The sequence below is a fragment of the Cajanus cajan genome, chromosome 1 (assembly GCF_000230855.2).
Source record: "Cajanus cajan strain Asha chromosome 1, NIPB_CcT2T_4, whole genome shotgun sequence".
In the NCBI taxonomy this organism is placed as follows: Eukaryota; Viridiplantae; Streptophyta; class Magnoliopsida; order Fabales; family Fabaceae; genus Cajanus; species Cajanus cajan.
In genome coordinates, this window is record NC_138517.1 from 30,139,926 (window position 1) to 30,161,458 (window position 21,533).

A 21,533-nucleotide genomic window follows, 5' to 3' on the forward strand; every position below is an offset into this window, starting at 1 on the left:
TTTTGGTTATTAGTAATGGAATTTCATCATCCATTTTATGTGTATTTGTTTTCATTAAGTTTCTTATAAATATCAAAAGTGAAAATGAGAAATTGTAATACATGTAGATTATGCAATTAAAATGGGTATAAAAATTATTATACAAAGGAAAATAGGGAGGACTAGAAACTCCATAAAAATATATTGATTAATGATTGTAATAGTTAATTTACTTTAAAACCTCCACTAAATAATCTTTATTGTTATTTCACTTCAAAGCCTCCAGTAAAAAAACCTCTACAATTAGCATAGCTTTAAAACCTCCTTTAAAAAACCTCCACTATTAGTGTAGGTTTAAAACCTCCTTTAAAAAAATTGCCGCTAAACACTAACAATACCAGAGGTTTCTAAAAAACGCCCCTAATTGCTAGTGGCGAATGTAACTACAGAGGTTTTTAGAAACCTCCGCGATTTATTTTGCGGAGGGTAAAAACCTCTACTAAACATAAAAATAACCTCCACTGTTTAGCTCATTTGTTGTAGTGGGTGAAGGAGTGAGAGGTCTTGGAGAATCAGTCGAGTCTACACATAAAAGAAACACAGTCATGTTTCTTTATATCTTTGTTATAATCGAAAATGATTAACAAAAGAAGAAACATACCATGGCCAAGACTGATTGGAGGTTTGAGCTCAAATGATGGTGCCTCACCTTGGGAAGATTGGTGCGGAGTTTCAGTATTCACCAGAGGCTCCGACAAAGGAACCTCACCTTCTTTGTTTTCGGGGCTGGAAAGGATGCCTGTTGAGGCCATCTCGATGATGTTTGGTTGAGGAGTAGCCAACTGCAGAACGATGAAGTTAAAAAAAACAAGAAATAAGTACAAGGAAATAAAGATCAATGAAAGTCGAACCTGTTGTGGTTCCCTAGTAGAAAGAGGAGTATCCTTGGAAATTTCTCGAGAAGAGTCGAGGTGGATTACCTCGACATCCTGTGATTAAAGAAAATCTTAGAGAAATCGAAAATCTAAGGAAGCTAGAAGTCGAGTTAGAAGCTAAATACCTTAGGAACAGATTTCATAGCATCCTTAAGGAGTTTCTCGACAGGCGGCTTCTAGGTCTTCTTAGGGAGAGGAATCTATAGTTTCCCCTTTCCTTTATCCAGCTTTCTTGTGGTCGAAACCTGAAAATAGAATAAGAAATTCTTATGGTCGAGACCTGAAAAATAGAGAATGAGAAAAGTGAAAATGTGAGGGAAAATATGAATTACTCACAGTCTTAGCACTTGCCGAATCTGCCTTCTGTTTTTTCGAGGTTTCAAGACTCTGGAAATAGGAAAAGATTTAGAAAAAGGTAGTGTGAAGTAAATCCGATTGAAAGTGTAGATCGAAAAAAGTGGTACCTTAGAACGTAGGGAAACCTTGTCAGAAGTAGTCTTTCTTTTTCGAGTCTTCAACCCCTTTGTATCATCATCATCACTCTCCCAATTAGGATTTTCTTCAGCATGTTGAGGAACACGCTGAGGGATAGCAGCTACACAGAATAAAACAAAGATGAGATAAGTACAAGATGGAAATACACTGTTTTTGGTAAAGACATTTACCAGGAGGGGGATTGCGATTATCGACCCAACACAATGGCCACCATCTTCTTTGAGGAAAATCGTACACGAAACATCTCGCATAGGTAACTCGATCCTTTACAAGAATTTCTTTACGCTCAAGGTAAAATGGATCAAGGGTCTTCACCCAGGGAGGGTGAGATAAATGTTTAACTAAACCAAAACGGGCATTTGGAAGAGGAGGAATATTTTTAGGACAAAATTTTTCGAAATCAATTTTTCCTCGAGGATTAATAACCTTTTTCGAGCAGATGTTCCTTTGTACCATTTTCGATAAAGAGACAGATGCATCAAAGATGGTTCGACCAATATTGTCAGGTCGATAACAAACTTTAAAAAATTTCTCGAACTAATAAATAATAGTGCGGTTTTTGTAAGTACTTGATAGTTTCGGTCCCTGCGAAGAAAGGGGAGAATTAATCAACTTCTTCAAAAAATCATCAAAGTCGAGAATTTTTTCAACATAGTACTCACACCACCAACGAAGAAAACATTTAGAGACTAAGAAAGAGGGAGAAAAAGTGCAAGGTGTGAGGCTAAGTTGTTTCTCAGGATGCAAAATAAAATCCAAAACTTCCTCGTAATTTCCTTTCTCGACACAGATATCAGCATCTATGCTTTCTTTGCGTTGAAGGGGAAGAGGTTTCATCTGACAAAAACCAAATTGTCGAGCAAAAATCTGAGGTTGGTAAGGGTAAATCCTAACATATTTTTGTCGCATTCCGGATATTATTACATCCCAAGATAGGAACCCAAACCACAACTTGATAGAATCCGGAGACATATTCCCAACTTGGTTATTTTTTTGAAGCCAAGGTGGACCTGTCAAGGTAGTGCGTATGAAAGGGGCCAAGTCTTCGCTAAACTCACCGAAACTGAGAATTACGTCAATATATTTCGCGAAGTTGTCGATTGAATGCTTTCGAGGGGTAAACGTGGTCAAACGGGCTCCTTCAAGTTCACATACTAGAGTGAAAGATGAAGTAAGTGAAATCTTTTTCTCCAAAATTGCATTAAGCCATAGTTGTAGTAACCATAACGGTCCAGAGAGATTGCGAGGACCAGATTCTCGAAAAAGTATTTCTAAAGCTTCATCGAGACAGGTGTATAGGGAGGCTAATAAGAGTTTGCTGAAGCAAATTTTATTTTTTAAATGCAAAGCTTAAGCCAGGATGTAATAGTATTTAGGGACCTGGAGAGAAGGAGTACAGAAAACACAAGCAGATAACCAGTACATTAAAAATGCAATATGTTCGGAGGTCGAAACAAGGGTATCCAGTTTTCCCATATGGGCATTGATGAAAGCCGGATAAGTCTTTTTGTCCCAAGATATGGAAGTTTATTTAATCGAAATCTCCTCCTCGAAAGCATCAGGATGAAACCTATCTCCTATAGGGGCCAAGCCAGTAATTGCAGCAATGTCTAACAGAGTAGGACACACAAAACCACATGGGAACTCGAAAGCTCGAGTTTCTCTGTTCTAGAAAAAGATGGCAGAAAGAAGCATTTGGGGGTCGAAAAGGTGTAGATCAAACTTAGCAAGTTGGATGAATTCGAATATAACAGTTTCTACCCACATAGAACTCATTGCACCTTCTACGCGTGCCAACCATTGTGAATGCCTATCTTTGGTGGGGGGAAAAGCCCTAAAGATCTTAGTGGTATCTCCAAACAAGGACAAGTCTATTTGTGAGGAATGAATGAAAGGTAATGTAGAGGAGTCTTCAGGTAACAAGGTATTACCAAATTTTTTCTTATTCTGACCCATAAACGGACCTAAAAAAGCATGAGTAGTGCCATCTGTAAGGGTGAAAAGGAAAAGTACTTGTGACTGGAAAATCTTAAGGCTTGCTTCCTCCATGTCTGGGATAGGGATTAAGGTATCGTCACCATCCTTCACTGTGCAGACTGCGGCATTGGTTGTTAGCAGAGGAAGAGATTGTGTAGACGAAGCAGCTGGCAATGTGGGAGACAGAACAAAGGCAGTGGCAGATGTTGACGCAGCAGAGAAGGCCATGGTGATATTGAGAAGCAAGGAATCAACGAGTGCAAAAGCAAGAATGAAGAGCAAGAACAGGGAAGCAAAAACGAAAAAGCAAGAACGGAGAAGAAAGTGAAAGACTTTGGTCGCAATAAAGGAGGTAAAAGAAATTTACCCTAGATGAAATCATTTTAAACAAGCTAATGGGCCTGAGTGTAGGGCCCACATATCAAGCTAGGGCCCGCATATCAGATTATCAAATCAAGTCGCCAAAACGTTCAAATCAAACAGACAAGAAAATTGGGAAACGTAACCACACGCCGTCACAATTTATGAGGGGACAGTAAGTTATGATGAAAGCAATAACTACACTTAAAACACGCTCAAGGTAGGTTTTCATCGAACTCAGGGTGTTTAAAGATCAATATCGAATAAAGGCCATTTGAAGTCAAGAGGTAATTAACCAATGAGCGTAATGCGTTCTGTATCGAGACATGAAAAGAAAGAAAGATGAAGACAAGTAGGAATTTAGTTCTCTTCGATTCGACATTCTCCTTGAAAACTAAATTCCTAGGGGGCATCTGTTAGGGCTACTCGAGAGTTATATCACTTGGAAAAAATAATTTGTCACTCGAAAGAGTTGATTAGGAAGCACTTATCAAGAAGGAATATCAGAAACTATAAACACGCATACTTGAGGATTGCTCGAAAAAGCGAAAGGAAGTTACTGGAGGTTTGTGACGATTAAGGCACACCAGGGTGGTTATTAAAGATCGAATCGAGAAAATAAAAATGTGGGACGAACGGTTACGAGAAGTTACATCTTAAGCCACATAATAAGCATAGTGGATAGCGGTTATCCTCCAATAACGCACACGAACAAAATCAACCGCCCTCGATCGGCTCTATAAGTATGAAAAGCGTAGTGATTTACAAAGGTCGTAAATTTCATACTTGCACTCTTGAAAGCACTCTCTGCCTGCGCATATGGCTTTCGTGCATGCAATTGCTAGGTATTGATTTCTTGACCACATTCCTTTTCTTCTTCTTTTTCTAGGACTAGTGTAGTTTCATTTAATTTCGTAGTTCATAGGTTGTCTAATTCTAATATTGTAACTTGATCATTATGCAAACTAGACAATGATTTGTATTGCCAATGTATTTATTGTTCATTCTGTTCAATTAAGTATCTACATGCATGCAAATTATTGTTTGATCATCATTCACGAAAATCTAGAAACAAATATTTATTAATCAGTTCTGTCTCATCTAATTCCATTCTTAAGCGAGTTCAACAAATTTACTGTAAAATACCTAAATTGAAACAGTCTCGTGCTAGTTTAAACAAAAAGAACTCAAACAACTTCCACCACAAACATAGACATAGAGAGAAAAGATTAATGTACATGTTTTATTCCATTCCAAACATACAATAATGTGTTTGGTTCTACGTTTTGTTAAGTTTTATGTGAATCAACAAAGAAACTATAAGTTGAAAGTTTCTACATTTTTTTTTTGACAAAATTGATGTAGTTTCATACACTAGAGCCATTATTATGATGACTTACCCACTACAAGAAAAATGACTTATGCCTACACACAATAAATGTCACTAAAAATCTAAATTTTATAGGTAAAGGTATCATGGACTTTGACCTACAGATATTGAAGTTGTGAACTTTGAGGGGGAATATAGAGACAAGTAATAGCCTATCACTATAAGTCTTACCTACAGACATAATTTTACCAACAACTACATTTGACTGTCATTATAAGAGATACCTACAATTTGCAATATGCGTGGGTAAAAGTCATTGACTTATATTTACACCCCCTACTATAAGTAAACACCATTAAGTTGTACTTACATGTTATGACTGTAGGTAAAAGTCATTAACTTATTCTTACATGCTCTGAGTATAGGTAAAAGTATTTATTATTATTATTATTATTATTATTATTATTATTATTATTATTATTATTATTATTATTATTATTATTATTGTACCTATATATATAATATCTCTTATAGCAACCAATCATATCTTTTAAATTATTTTATTTTATTTTTATTTGATTAAATAAACAAATGACATGACACTATTAAAAGATATGATTAGTTGCCAGTGTAAAAAAATTTTACATTGACAGTGTATAGATGATTAACTCTTATAATATTCACCTTCCCTTTTTGGAAGATAAAAAAAGGAAAAGATATGTAGATGACTTGACACAAGTTGTTTTTTGATCTATATTAAAATAACACGAAAATTTATACTTATTCACGTACTAGTCTAATATTGAGATTCCATGTCAGTGTCAACAACCAGTAATTGTTATCATGCTATTATAAACATCATGTTTGTATTATATTTCAAGTATCATTGTTCATAGAGCTAGAAATATAAGCATCTAAACTATGTTATAAAAATGGCATATTCATGATGTTAAAGTTGTTAATTAGAAATAAAAAAGGAAAACATATTGCATTGATAAATGTCATCCTGTAAGTATTGCCATCTATGGTGATCCACTGCATGTAAATCCTTCACCAATCCTAAAATAAATATGAAAGATGTCAATTTTACAATGCTATAATAATTATCATCATCATGTACTACAACACTATATTGTGCATTTTAATTACTAAAGTAACATTTCAGAAGGGAATCAAGAGATAGAATTTAAGAGTTAACAAAATTGAATAGATAAAATGAAACATTTTAGGCCAGGAAAATATTTGTCACAAGTATATTTTCTTCCTGAAGCATACTATGTTATTTTTATTTCCCCACCCTTAAAAAATTAAGTAATAATTACCTATATTAAAAAGGTAATCAATGGTTACATTACATTATATCCCAATGCTTATATATATATATATATATATATATATATATATATATATATATATATATATATATATATATATATATATATATATATATATATAAGCCTACTATTCATCCAATCACACGTAATATTATAATAACAGAAAAGAAAAAAAAGATTGTTGTCAATATGAAGTATCAAAAATTTAATTATTTGAATTTCAATTAACTCACCTATATCAACTTTTCTTATTTGGGGTCTCTTGTAGTTTGATGATTTTCACTAATAGAATCATTTGAATAATTTGTACATACCTAAATGAGAAAAAAAGATTTTTTAAATTTATAAAAAATTATCATTTGATTTATTAAATAAGTTGCATTATAAAAATTCATACCTCTTCAGCTAAAACTTGTAAAACTTGATTAATTTGTGGATCATCTACAAACTATGACTGAAGGACAGCAACAAGATTTCCAAGCAAATTCTCTAATTTTTGAATTCTATTGTCTATGGTAGAGCTTTGGTATGAACTTGCATGTCGTGGAAGCTTTCTAAGACAATGCACTCGTCCTTTTTTCCAGGTCCTTTAACTTTTGAGTATATATCATTTTTCGAATTGGTAGTATCTTGAGTGGTTTGTGAACTTTCTGCCTCAATCATATGCTTCTTCAACTCATCCTACATAAAAAAAATAATAAAAAAAATTACAAGAATTTTTGTCCTAATTTATTGGAATAAATAATAAGTTATATAGAGTATAACAATCCTAATGCATTTGAAAACTTTGTAATTTGTTCCTACTATTAACATGCACTTCTAAGTTTACAAAAATTATTTTTATAATTAAACTATAATGATGAGAAGACGATGAATTATCATGCTACTAACATTATTTAGGATAGGACATGCCAAAAGATATAAGAAATAATAGTCAGTCCACAAACCACTTTTTTATCACTAAAAATGAAATAAAATATAAGAAACTTGAGAGAAAATATTTTAATTCTTGATCAAATCAATATCTTCATTTAAGAAATTTAAAAAGTCAGTCCACAAACCACGATATTTTTTTATCATAAACTAAATTTAAATGCCTAATTTTTAGTTCAGTTTTTTTGGGGTGTGTACTGCCCGTATACTAATACCAAGTTCCACGTCGGCCCTAATTGCGCCACGCACACAGGCCCATAGCTGACAAAGCCTATGGCCAATGTTGGGCCGACTTCAAACCTACTCTCGCCCAAATAAAGAGAAACCCTAATCTACATCAAGGTACGTGCACTATATACACGAGACTTAGGCATCCACAAGGACTAACTTTAGCATCGGAGTCTTTTTTATAGGTACCCACCCCATCTCGGAGCAGCCGACGTACCAAGCAAAGGAGGTTCACCAATCGTTCCCAGTAGATCATCCCTTCGACCGATCTCAAGTAAGAACATTTGGCATCCACCGTGGGGCCAATCAAGAAATCTCTTATCGGCCAAGCCTATGGTCTTCACCCGGAGCCATAACAAAAGAGCAACAAACGAAGAAGGAAATGCAGCAAGGATGGAAGGAGAAGTGACCCTACGATGGCTAATCGAACAGGTCGAATAGATGCAGCAGCGGCACACCACTGACTTGGAGAACATGCGCACTCGGCATGAGGCTGATCTGGCGACGCTACGGGCAGAGAACGAGCGCATTCAGGCTCAACTCCACCAACAGCCCCCACACATACCTCCTCAGCCAAGCAATCACCACGAGGAGGAACACCAATCGATCTCTCCACCACCGACAGCACCCAGAACAACCACCCACCGGTCGGCGACACATCTATCGCGTGCGCCATCACAAAGATCGGATCATGAAGTTAGCAACGCACCGACCTTGGCTCAGTCACAACGAGCCAATGTCCGTCGCCACCCCTTTGTGGATGACATCATGGAGACACCTCTCCCCTTCGGATGGAAGCCCTTGAACATTGACAAATATGATAGCTCTACCGATCCTGATGAGCACATCAACCTCTACATCACCCAGCTGAACCTTTACACTAACGATGATGCCATCCTATGTCGGGTCTTCCCAACCTCGCTGAAAGGATCGGCACTCGCCTGGTATACCCAACTACCGCCAGGGTCGATCAACAACTTTGACACCTTGATCAGGCGATTTACGGTGCAGTATGCAACAAGCCAACCCCACCATATCACCTCGACTGCCTTAGCCAACCTCCGGCAAGGTGATGACAAGCTGCTGCGCAAATTCATGGATCGATTTTTCAACATCGCCATCAAGATCCGCAACCTGAACCCTTGAGGTCGCCTTACATGCCATGCTCATGGCGCTCAAAATGTGCCCCTTTTGTTGACAGCCTTTGCCGACAACCTCCCCCGGACATGGATGAGCTTCGCGCCCGAGCCGCTAGATACATCCAGATGGAAGAGCACATGACATTCCGTGACCAAGTTCGTGGAAAGCCACAAGGGAAGCAAGACCACGATTATAAAGACAAGTTGAGAGTCTCCAATTACAGCCAATTCAAAAAGCCTCGACAAAATAAAGGTGGGAAGTATGACTTCTACACCCCCTTGAACGCGCCCCGAGTTCACATACTAGAAGAAGCCAGTAACACCGATCTGATTACCCTACCACCACCGGGGCACAACCCTAACTATGCTGAAAAATCCAAGCATTGCCGATACCATAGAAATTACGGTCACACAACCGAGGAATTCCGAACACTCAGGGATCACATTGAGGAACTCGTCCAAGGAGGACACCTCGGACAGTACGTCTAACGGTCACAATCTCATAGGGGAGGATACCATGGACATGGCCGCGGACGAGGATGAGGTCGGGGCTCTAATGCCCGGACAGACCAACCCTCCGGATCCCAGCAAAACATTGGCGGGGCGGTGCAGGCCAAGATAAGTCATGACACAGGTCACACTCCCTTACGCGGAGTCATCAATACGATTGCAGGTGGCTTCGCAGGGGGTGGTTCAAGTAGCTCAGCGCGTAAAAGACACTTGCACAGTATCAATAATGTCCATGTTGACACCTCAGCCCTATCGCGCAACACACCACCAATCACCTTCACGGATGACGACTACGTCGGCATCTACCCAAACCAAGATGACCCCTTGGTCATTGTTGTTGAAGTAGCCAACTAGGAAGTCCACAAGATGTTGATTGACCAAGAAAGCTCAGCTGATGTCCTATATTGGCCAACGTTCTTAAGGTTAGACATCCCTCATTCTCTTATCCAACCCCATACAGAACCCCTAGTCAGTTTTGCAGGTGAACGAGTCCACACTCGTGGCTACGTAGAGTTACTGACAACCTTTGGTATACCCCCTAACTCAAAAAGAACAATGGTCAAGTACCTTCTCGTCGACGCAAATACATCATACAATATCATCATAGGCAGGTCGACGTTGAACCAACTCGGCGCCATAGTATCCACCTCACACCTGACAATGAAGTTCCTAGGAAGCAACAGACATGTAATCTCCATCAGGGCCAATCAAAGAAGATCTTGGCAGTGCTACGCCAAAAGTTTGAAAGTGTCACCGTCCCTAGCCAAGATACGACCCCAAAGTGACACCCCTATTGTGGCCCACATAGCCCAAGCCGAGATCATCGATCTTGATTTGAGGTTAGATTCCAACGACAACCGCCCCAGCCCTATTGATGACCTCGTTGATTTTCAAATTGGAAACTTACCTGGGCAATGCACGAAGATAAGCCAACGACTAAGCTCGGAATTACGAAAGCAACTCATGGCTGAGATCTCTAAAAATGCCAACCTCTTTGCGTGGTCGAGTGCCAACATGCCAGGTATAGATCCTAATCTCACTTGTTACAGGTTGGCGATTCACAAAGAAGCCAAGCCAGTGGCTCAACGAAAGAGAAAGGTTGGAGGAGAAAGACGAGAAGCCATCATAGCTTAAACTCATAAATTGATCAATGCAGGCTTCATCCGAGAATTACGTTACACCACATGGTTAGCCAATGTGGTGCTGGTAAAAAAGAACTCAGGCAAATGGCGCATGTGCATCGACTATACTGATTTGAATAAAGTTTGCCCGAAAGATGCATATCCCTTACCAAGCATTGACAGGTTGGTAGATGGGGCCTCCGGCCATGCCCTTCTCAGCTTCCTTGACGCCTACTCTAGTTACAATCAGATCATGATGTACCCACCAGATAAAGAGAACACAACCTTTATTACCGATCAAGCCAACTTCTGTTACCGTGTGATGCCTTTTGGCCTTAAAAATGCAAGAGCCACCTACCAACGATTGATGGATAAGGTCTTCCATCAACAAATTGGCAAGAACATGGAGGTCTATGTGGATGACATGGTCGTGAAAACCACATCGACCGAGTCCACGTAGTCGACCTCGCTAAAGTGTTTGGTTAAATACGGAAGTAGAACATGTGCCTAAATCCCGAGAAATGCGTCTTCAGAGTTCAAGGAGGAAGGTTTCTGGGGTTTATGATTACAAACAGGGGAATCGAGGCCAACCCCGAAAAATGTGAAGCTATCATACATATCTAAAGTCCCCAAACTATTAAAGACGTCCAGAGGTTGGCAGGCAGGTTGGTCTCTCTCTCACGTTTCATCCCTAAGCTGGTAGAAAAAGCAGGACCCATCTTTACCCTACTGCGCAAGCCAAAGGACTTTGAATGGACTAACCAATGTGAAGAAGCTTTCAAAAGCTTCAAAAGTTTCTTTGCTACCCCACCAGTCCTATAGAGGCTGGATCATCACTCCAACCTCCTTCTGTACTTGGCAGTCGGCGAAAGTGCAATTAGCGCTGTGATGGTACAAGAGCGCGACAAGAAGCAAGCTCCTATATATTACATTAGCCGAGTTCTCCAGGACACGGAAAAGAGGTACCAAACGATTGAGAAGTTGGCCTTAGCGTTGGTCACCTCGGCCTGACGTCTCCGGCTCTATTTCCAAAGTCACCAAGTTGTGGTAAAAATGGATTACCCAATCAAACAAAAATTGACAAAGCCAGAACTCGCAGGGTGCATGATTACGTGGTCAGTAGAGCTATCCGAGTTCGGAATCTGATATGAAAGTTGAGGCCCTTTGAAAGCCCAATGCCTAGTGGATTTCGTGGCTGAACTCACCCCAATCTTAGCAGAAGAAGAGCCGGTATGGACTTTATATGTTGATGGATCTTCCAACACTAAAGGTTGTGGTGTAGATATCATTTTAGAAGGGCCCAACAACGTCACCATAGAACAATCTCTAAAATTTGGGTTCAAGATCACCAACAATCAAGTAGAATACGAAGCACTACTAGTAGGATTAAGGTTGGCACGGGACATCGGAGTACAAAGAGTGAGTTGCAATAGTGACCCAAAACTCATGGTAGAACAGCTCAGCGAAACCTACCAAACTAAGGATGCCCTACTACAGAGATACTATCACACAGCGTCCCAATGGACCTCATCTTTTGAGGAGTTCACCATACATTATATGCCCCAGGAGCAAAATGCCATAGCTGATCTAAAGGACATCAAAGACAAGGGATAGATGACAGACATATGAAACTGCTTAAAGGAGGGGATACTACTTAAGGACAAAGACGAAGCTCGGAAGATGCGGGTAAGATCATCTAAATTTGTCATCATTGCAGATGAACTTTTCAAAATAGGAATCTCGGCTCCTCTGCTAAAATGTCTAACCAAGTCCCAGGCCACTTATGTCATCGAGGAGATCCACCGAGGTATATGCGGCATGCACTCAGATGCACGTTCGATGGTGACTAGGGTGATCCGAGCTGGATATTACTGGCCCACGCTGAAGTCAGACTGCCAAAACTATGTACAAAGGTGCAAGGAATGTCAGCAATTCGGCAACGCACATCGGCAACCACCTGAAGTCCTCCACCAATTGGCATCCCCATGGCCCTTTGCCTAGTGGGGAATGGACATCCTCGGATCGTTCCCCCTGCAAAAGGCCAACTAAAATTCCTCCTCGTCGTCGTCGATTACTTCACCAAGTGGATCAAGGCTTGTCCGCTCGCCAAGATCACTACCGAGAACGTGCAAAAATTCACCTGGAAGAACATCATTTACAGGTTCGGTATCCCGTACTCCCTTATCACCGACAATAGCAGGCAATTCATTACACAAAGCTTCCTCCGAGAACTCGGCATTAAGCACCTACCCACCTTGGTGGAACATCCCCAAACCAACGGTCAAGCTGAAGCCGCCAACAAGGTCATACTCTGAGAACTCAAAAAGAGACTAGGAAATGGCAAGGGACAATGGGTCGACGAGCTCCCCAGCATCCTCTGGGCATATCATTGCACCCCACAATTAATAACTCAAGAAACTCCTTACAGGCTGACCTACAGAGCCGATGCCATAATCCCAGTAAAAGTCAGCGAGACGTCTCATCGGCGTCACACCTTCAACAATGAGCAAAAAACTCAGGAAACAGCAACCAATCTCGACCTGATAGACGAACTCAAAGAGGAAGCTCGGATCAAAGAAGAAGCCTGCAAACTCCGAGCCTCCAGAAGGTACAACACGCGAGTCCGATCACGCTCTTTCTGGGTCAGAGACCTAGTCTGGAGACTACAAGGCGAGGCAAGGAGAAACCCATCAGAAGGGAAACTTGCACCTAATTGGGATGGTCCATTCCGAGTTACTGAAGACTTAGAGAATGAAGCATACTGACTAGAAGAACTCAGCGGCAAAACCATCCCGAGTACATGGAATGCCACCCACCTTAAGTTTTACTTTAGCTAAATTGTAAAAATGGGGCGTCGCACTCTTTTCCCTACTCAGTCTTTTGTCCCAAAAAATAGAAAAATGGGTTTTGGCTGAGAGGGTTTTTAACAAGGCACACCCACAAAATCAATAAAAATGACTCACTTCCTTCATATATCTTCAATCCCACACCGTCTAGCACATGTTATGCCAAGGTCAAATTTGAACCTTGATACGAGTTATATTATGCCAAGGTCGAATTCGAACCCTGGTACGATTTATATTATGCCAAGGTCGAATTCAAACCTTGGTGCGATATATATTACGCCAAGGTCGAATTTGAACCTTGGTACGATCTATATTAAGCCAAGGTCGAATTCGAACCTTGGTACGATCTATATTAAGCCAAGGTCAAATTCGAATCTTGGTACGATCTATATTAAGCCAAAGTCGAATTCGAACCTAGATACGATCTATATTAAGCCAAGGTCGAATTCAAACCTGGGTACGATCTATATTAAGCCAAGGTCGAATTTGAACCTTGGTACAATTTATATTAAGCCAAGGTCAAATTCGAACCTTGGTACGATTTACATTAAGCCAAGGTCGAATTCAAACCTTGGTACGATTTATATTAAGCCAAGGTCGAATTTGAATGTTGGTACGATTTATATTAAGCTAAGGTCGAATTTGAACCTTGGTACGATTTATATTAAGCCAATGTCGAATTCGAACCTTGGTACAACCTATACTAAGCCAAAGTTAAGCGCGAACCTCGATACAATTGACACTCCCGAAGTCGAATATCTTGGAGTCAATTATACCAAGCCAAGTATAAGTTGAAATCCCAAGCAAAGACAACACATAAGAAAATCAAAATACATTTCATCCAAAAATAAATATTTGTATAAATATTCGTTACATAGCCCGAAAATGCAAAAAAAAAAAAAAAAAAAAAAAGAAAGGGGCATGTAAAATCCTAATCTGCATAGCGGTATCTTCAATCGAACTTCCAAGGTCATCCTCATTCACCAATTGGCCACCCCGAACGTCTTTATTCATGTCCATCACAGAGAAATCGGCCCCCAGGGAAAGCAGTTTAGCTTGACGAGCCGCCTTAGCAAAACCCCTCTTGTGCTCAATGAGGACGGCCCATTCAGTATCTTGAAGCACATCTTCCAGCTTCCTCTTCGAAGAAGCAAGCACCTCGACATCGGACTTCAAGGCCGGTCCTGCCCACAAGGAGAACCTCGTCTCACAGGTGCTTTTCCTCGGCCGCCTTTAGCTTGGCCTTCAAAGCCTCCACCTCTTCTTCCAAAGACCGAGATCAGCCGGAAGCAGCCTCAGATTCACCCTTAGCTGCCTTGGTGGCTTTAAGGAGCTTGCTAACCTTAGTGGCATATATCTCGTTGGCCCGAACTGCGACCTCCAAGGACTTTTGAGCTTTTGCAAAATCCCGCCTCATCACCTCGAGCTCAACATGCTCCCTCTATGTCGCTTCCAATTCAGCTTGATGACGCTGCCACCGGCGCCTCCAGTGGTCCACGATGGCAATCGACCTCTACATGAACACTTCAGCCGAGTCGAGCCCCGCAACCGGACCAACCTTCTCTATGATCGCCCTATCAGCCATGAAGGCTAGATTCTCCTTGTAGAACCCCTCAACAGTCAACTCGGGGTTCCACAGCGACGCATATCCGGCGACATGCTCACATGATCCAGACGAGCCAGAGGTCGGGTCACATCCAACCTCTGGTACAAGCTCCTTGGCCTTGGCCCAGTACCCCCGGGAGTCAGCGAGGTCACCAGCGGGGGAAGCGTAGTTGGTGCCCCCTGCTCGGTGGTCTCACGACTCACCCCATGATCAATAACAGGCGGCACCACCTACAATGATCAAAAATCGCATAAGGTAACTTAGAAAACTAAAACAAAGTCTACAAAGGCAAGTCAACTCAATACCTGTCTCTTCAGGATAACCTCAGAAATAGGCTCCCTAACCAGAGACTCCGCACGGGGACTCACGGTCAAGTCTATGGTCGTCGACCGCTTAGGGGCGGCCAAGGTCACCTCCTCCACCACTAGACCAGAAGAAGCCTCACCCGCCTCCTTCAAAGCTCTCTTCTTCTTGTGATAAGGTTTGAGATTCGAGGTTCCATCCTCGACATTAACATCGACCTCGAGCTCGGCAACATTGAACTTCCCTTTCAACTCGCGCCATTTTCTTTTCCTCATTAGATCTGAAAACACAAACACAAACTCCATTAAAGCAATAGTAAACACTGAGTGAATTCACCAATTACAATCTCAAAGGTACTCACTCTCTAAACCCGTCTCTTTATTTGTCAAGTTCTCAGGGGCAAGGAAGAGTTTGCTATCCAGCGGATGTGGAAGCTCCTTGAGATTGTCGATGTCGGCCTGTTTCAAAGCCGACAAGCGAACACAACTTGTCCCATTAAACTTAACCGTATTTTGCTCTCAAAAGAAGGGAAACCTCGGCTTTCCCTCCATATGGAAGACTTCCTCGAAATCAGGGTCGGTACTTATTGGGCGAACTTGAAAGAATTCCTTCTTGAAATTCTTGTAAGATTGGGAGTACAGCTGAAACAACCCCCCGACTTGGCTTCCACTAAGGGAAAACCAACCTATGGGAGGCTCGCCCAATTTCATCTAATAAAAAGGAAGAAAAATGGGGAGCGATGCGCTCATCCCCAGTGCCGAGCACAAAAATTGGAAAGCCCGAAAAAAACCCCAACTGTTGGGGTGAAGCTTGCTAGGGGCGACGTTGACGTGCCTCAGAAAAGAACACTCAAACGACGTGAAAGGAAGATAAACATCGAGATCCCTAAAAAGACATCGGTACATGTAGAAGAAAGGGGTATTCATTGTACCTGACATATACACACACTCACCAGGTTGGCAAGGCTCAACCCGGATAAGCTTGGAAATGGCTTATGTACATATCGTCAACAATTTCCACAAAGCATTCACTTCTAGAAAGGTCCTAAACTTACTCTCAAACTCCCCAACATCACCCCTAACCCACTCGTAACCAAACACCGAGATAGGGGATGCGCATCCTTCCGAATGTTACCCCTTTTTTTCTTCTGGTTACCCTCATCAATGACTACCCCACCGGTAGCTACCGCACCTTTACCCTGAACCTGAGCTTTAACCTTGCCCTTCGTTAGGGTAGCCTGAATGGGAATGAAACCTTGCGCCCCGTCATCGACATACTCACGACATTAAAAGAGAAAAGAAGAAGAACAAAAGCGTGTACAAAGAAGAAGTACCTGGAACCACCCTTGAAAACCCGAAAAATAAAGGAGAGGAGCGACAGAGGTATCACCAGAAATGCAATCAGAGCGGGGGAAAAAATAAGGAAAGGGATGAAGACAGAAAAGGAAAAAAGCTAAAAGTGAAGAGGGAAACAAGAGCACATTTAATGGGGCTCATAATGGCAGGGTATGTCCCATCATTATGAGTCGTCACTCTTTACTGTAGCTGCCAATGTTTTTGCAAAATGAGGCGACTCTTTGATAACACGTGGCGTTCAAACCCGAAATGCAGAAATGAAAGGTCATGACCACTCGACTAGCCGTATCCAACTCGGCATGAACTCATCGCCCAAAGAGCTATGAACTTGGGGGGCTAATGTACTGCCCGTATACTAATACGAAGTTCCACGTCGACCTTAATTACTCCACGCACACAGGCCCATAACCGACAAAGCCTATGGCCAATGTTGGGCCGACTTCAAACCTACTCTCGCCAAAATAGAGAGAAACCTTAATCAACATCAAGGTACATGCACTATATACACGAGACTTACGCATCCACAAGGACTAACTTTAGCATCGGAGTCTCTTTTGCAGGTACCCACCCCATCTCGGAGCAGCCGACGTACCAAGCAAAGGAGGTTCACCAATATTGCCCAGTAGATCGTCCCTTTAACCTATCTCAGGTAAGAACAGGGTGTTTTCAAAAGACAAACATATTATGGATCTTGTCTTCCACTCTCTTTTAATAGAATGATTTTCTAGACTGAAGTCATTGAACTAAATTCTGGAAGGAATTTTATATGACAATAAATGTTAGAATGATTTTCTGGATTGAAGTCATTGAACTAAATTCTGGAAGGAATTTTATATGACAATAAATATTTTGAAACACTGTTTTCTTTATTTCATGCTTCTTTGATTTCCTACATAATCTTTTTACCCCCAAAAAATATTAGTCTTGAATTTTAGGACAACTTCAAACCAGTTAACTTGTAGGTTTTTGTTGTTTCTTGCTGAAATGCTAATTTGACTATCTGTTAGGATATCAAGTGAGCAGCCAGTAGAGAATTAAAAAATCCTTATGTGTTTACTTAAGATTTCAAACAAATCAAAATAGAACAATCATTGTAACTAAGTGGTGGTTAGAAGTCAGTTTAAAAGTAGTTTTAGGCATTTAAAGACAAACCTATAAATAAGACTTCGGAAGTAAATGGGAACAATTTTGGGAAATTCATCAGTTTGACTGTGTTGTTCTCAAAGGAGGTTTCTCCTTGTATATCTCTTGTGATTGTTATGGTGTATTTGATATGGATGTACAAGCAATGAGTAAAATTAAAAAGGGTGGATTGAAAATATAGTCTATTATTATTTATTTGTGTTCTTAGTTTCTAACCATATCATATTTCTATTTCAAATGTGAGATTTAAATTTGGTTGAAATGATTTATAACTATAATGTCAAACAAAACAAGTATATTTACAAGTCTTCCACAGATTTTGGCTATTGATTTGGGAATATGGGTAGTGTTGTTAATATGATATAACTATCTTGTGCAAGTGTTGTTTGTGATGTGGTCAAGATATGTTGATCTCAGTATAAATAAATACCTGATGTGGTTACATCTATAATCTCCTTAGAAGTTGATTTTTTAAAATCCAATCTTTAAAATTTGATACAACCAAATTTCATATTTTATAGTACCTGCCAAAATTTATATAATTCAAGTACGAGACTTTTAAACAAAGCTAGTGATCAACTATAATAAATTTTCATAAAAATGGTGGTCAAATAAACATGTCACTGAACTAAAAACTGAATAGTCTCAATAGTAAACACAAAAGCTTTATACCAAATAAAATTCTTACAATTATAGTAGCAGCTTTTTCTGTAACAATGCTTCTATTTTGTCGGGTTCGAGTGTTTATATAAAATTTGTGCTCGAGAAGGTTGCTCTCCTTTAGCCTTTATTCTCTAACATTAGTCACAAAAATATCAACCATTATATTTCTAGCTTCTAATTTTTAAAAGATGAAAAGAAATATTATCAAAAGAGACAAACCATCTCATGAACTAGTCTCGAAAGATTCTTAGTTCCCATGCGGTGTAAGTCTTCATACTTTGAGCGACTCTTTTTGTTGATGTCACTTATTTTCTATAACCAGTAAATATAAAAGGTCAATAATAAAAATCAGCATATGACATATAAGTATTATATTAACTATAACTTAATAAGATATAGCTGTCCTCCTTAGTTTGACTCTCATCATATCATTTTGATTTCAAATCATACTTAATTAAATTGCCTCCACTTCATACTCATGTTATCCTTTAGTACTTCCTTTGCTTGTTCAGTCAATTCAAGAACAAATTGAAATTTACTCTACGTATCATTAACAAAAAACAATGTAATACTTATTACATACATAACTTTTACAAAAAATAAAAGGAAATGGAAGTTATAAATTTTATACTAGACCTGAATCAGTTAAAGCATATTAACAATATAGTCCTCAGGCATGTCCTCCCAGCTAAGATAATTGATAAGAGCACATTGATGTCTCCTTACCAAGCTCCCTATTGCATTTAATAAAGTTTTCCCTTCCCAACCCATGGGATTACCCAAAGAATCTACTTCAACAAGTATGAATTCTCCATCTAGCATGTCCCACACATCTAACATATGTGTATAATCTCTAGTCTTCTTTTCACCTAAATCAGCACAAATATATGGCATATTAACCAATATATGTCAAGAAAAATGTATATACTTGCATTGTTAAAAAGAAAAATGTATATACTTACCTTTACTTGAACTTTCACTTGCACTATCAAAAGATGTATGAGTCTCAATGTCATTTTCTTCTTGTATTTGTTGTTCTAAATACAATCAATGATTAAAACTTAACACTGTTAGACTCTATTATAAACAATTCATATAAAATAAAATAATTTAAGTTGATAAAATTTTTATACCTCCAAATTGTGTATTTTCTTCAACAATAGGGTGATTATTTTGAGTAGTATTCAACTTTCTACGCTTCCCCATAGTACTTGTTACAAATCAAAATGCTTATGACTAGAAAGTGAGAGATGACAACACTGTTAATTAGTTAAAATAAAAGTAAATATACTCTATAAACTGTTCAATACAAGTAAGTTTGGAATTTAAAACAACTAAAAGAATAGAAAACTTTAGGAAAAAGTGCTAAAAATGTAATCAGATGTTCAATACAAGTATACTAAAAATATAACCAAATGTTCAAATAGAAGTGTAAAAAAATTTAAAAGGAGTTTTCTTCACTTTCATCTTCTACATTATTGTCATCCTCTATATTTTGGAAAACATTCTCCATGGCTCTTGTAAATTCAATGATATCATCATCATCATCATTAGCTTCTGGTCTAATGAAATCATTATCATTTATCTCTTGTATGACTTGTTCATTCCCTTAATCTGTTACATTGAACTCTTCACCACCCAAATCGTATACATCTCTGATTTTAGCATGCACAACAACAAGCCAACCATCTTGTCTTTTTTTCTCCACACAGAATACTTTCTTAACTTGAGATCAAAAAACAAATGGATCATCACAAACATCATTCCCTATATGTTGCAAATAATTGAAATTTACTAATGTCATGTTATCAATTTTGCAGCACCTATTTATATCAACCCAATCATACTTGAAAAGTACAGCCTTATATCTTCCTGAATAATCCAATTGAATTGTATCGGTTAGCACACCATAATAGTTAATTTCCCCTTCTATAGGGTGTTTATCTCTTGAAATAACATAACTTTTTTGTCTTAACAGTAACAACAATGCCACTATTTTGAGTCTTTAAGCATCTTTCGCGCTTCTTTGTATGAAATCTAACTCCATTAACAATATACCCACTATATCTTCTCACTATTTCTAGTGGGCCACGTGCTAACCACTTGATATCATCTATCACTAGAGTGCTACCTTGCTCTTCCAATCGTGCAACCTACCACAACTTTGTTTCAAATGGTCACAAATTTAAAACTAATGAAAAATTTAACTCTATTTCCAAATACGTAACCTATTACACTTACTCGTTCACGGAACCAATCAGGAAATGTTTGACTATGAATTTTGTCAAATTCATATGGAGATAGTCGACGATTTTGTCTCTTGATAAGACTAGTGTGTTCTCTATGTAAAAAGAATTAGAAAGAGAATGCATCATAATTAGTAGAAAGGTATTATATCAACATTCAATAACTAAATATAAACATGAAAGAAATTGTATTACCTCTGAAAAAGGTCAATATTATTGCTATTAATAAGAAGATATCTATGTGCTTGTAGCAATGTTTTTTTATCAAGAGAAATTCTAGAAGCCTTTTTTCTTTCTTCATGTTGAACCCAACTTGTCTTTTTCTTCCCAATGGTCTACCTCTAGGATTTAAAACACTTGTATTTCCCACAAAATAAGAATCATCATTTCGAATAGATCGATTAAAATGAGTTTCCACTTTGGATAAATATCTTGAACAAAATATCAAGCATTCATGAGCTAAATATCCCTCTGCAATAGATCCTTCTGGATGTGCCCGATTACGAACAAATGACTTTAAAGTGAAAAGGAACCTAAAAAAGATACAAAATAAGATAATTTTATTTTTCTTTATAACTCTAGCATGTTATTAACTAATTAAAAAATAATAATACCTTTCAATAGGATACATCCAACGATAATGTACAGGACCTGCAACTCTTGCCTCATATGCCAAATGGATTGTCAAATGTACCATGATAGTGAAAAAAGATGGTGGAAAAGTCATTTCTAATTGACATAATGTTTGAGCCATTTAATGCTCCAAGTTCTCTAAATTATGCTCATTGAGCACCTTGCCACACAACTCTTTGAAAAAATGACAACGATCACATATAGCTAAACTCCCTTTGTCAGGCAAACAACCTTTCATAGCTATAGGAAGAAACACTTGCATTAAAAGATGACAATCATAACTTTTGAGAGCAAATATTTTGTGTTGCTTCACTTGCACACATCTTGAAATGTTAGACAAATATTCATCATGAGCTTTTATTGCTTTAAGCACTTCCAAAAATTCTTCTTTCTCCTT

At 38.9% G+C, this 21,533-nt stretch overlaps 1 protein-coding gene across 1 annotated transcript; it reads right to left on the bottom strand.

Moving 5' to 3' along the window:
* Nucleotides 1–18,842: 18,842 nt before the first annotated feature.
* On the bottom strand, nucleotides 18,843–20,461 carry LOC145953930 (uncharacterized). The gene is made up of 3 exons (XM_083067689.1): nucleotides 19,391–20,461; nucleotides 19,220–19,294; nucleotides 18,843–19,126 (listed from the first exon to the last, which is right to left on the bottom strand). Exons 1-3 carry the CDS (start codon nucleotides 19,461–19,463, stop codon nucleotides 18,903–18,905), a joined length of 372 nt encoding a protein of 123 aa, XP_082923815.1. The 5' UTR covers nucleotides 19,464–20,461; the 3' UTR covers nucleotides 18,843–18,902.
* Between the last annotated feature and the right edge of the window lie 1,072 nt (nucleotides 20,462–21,533).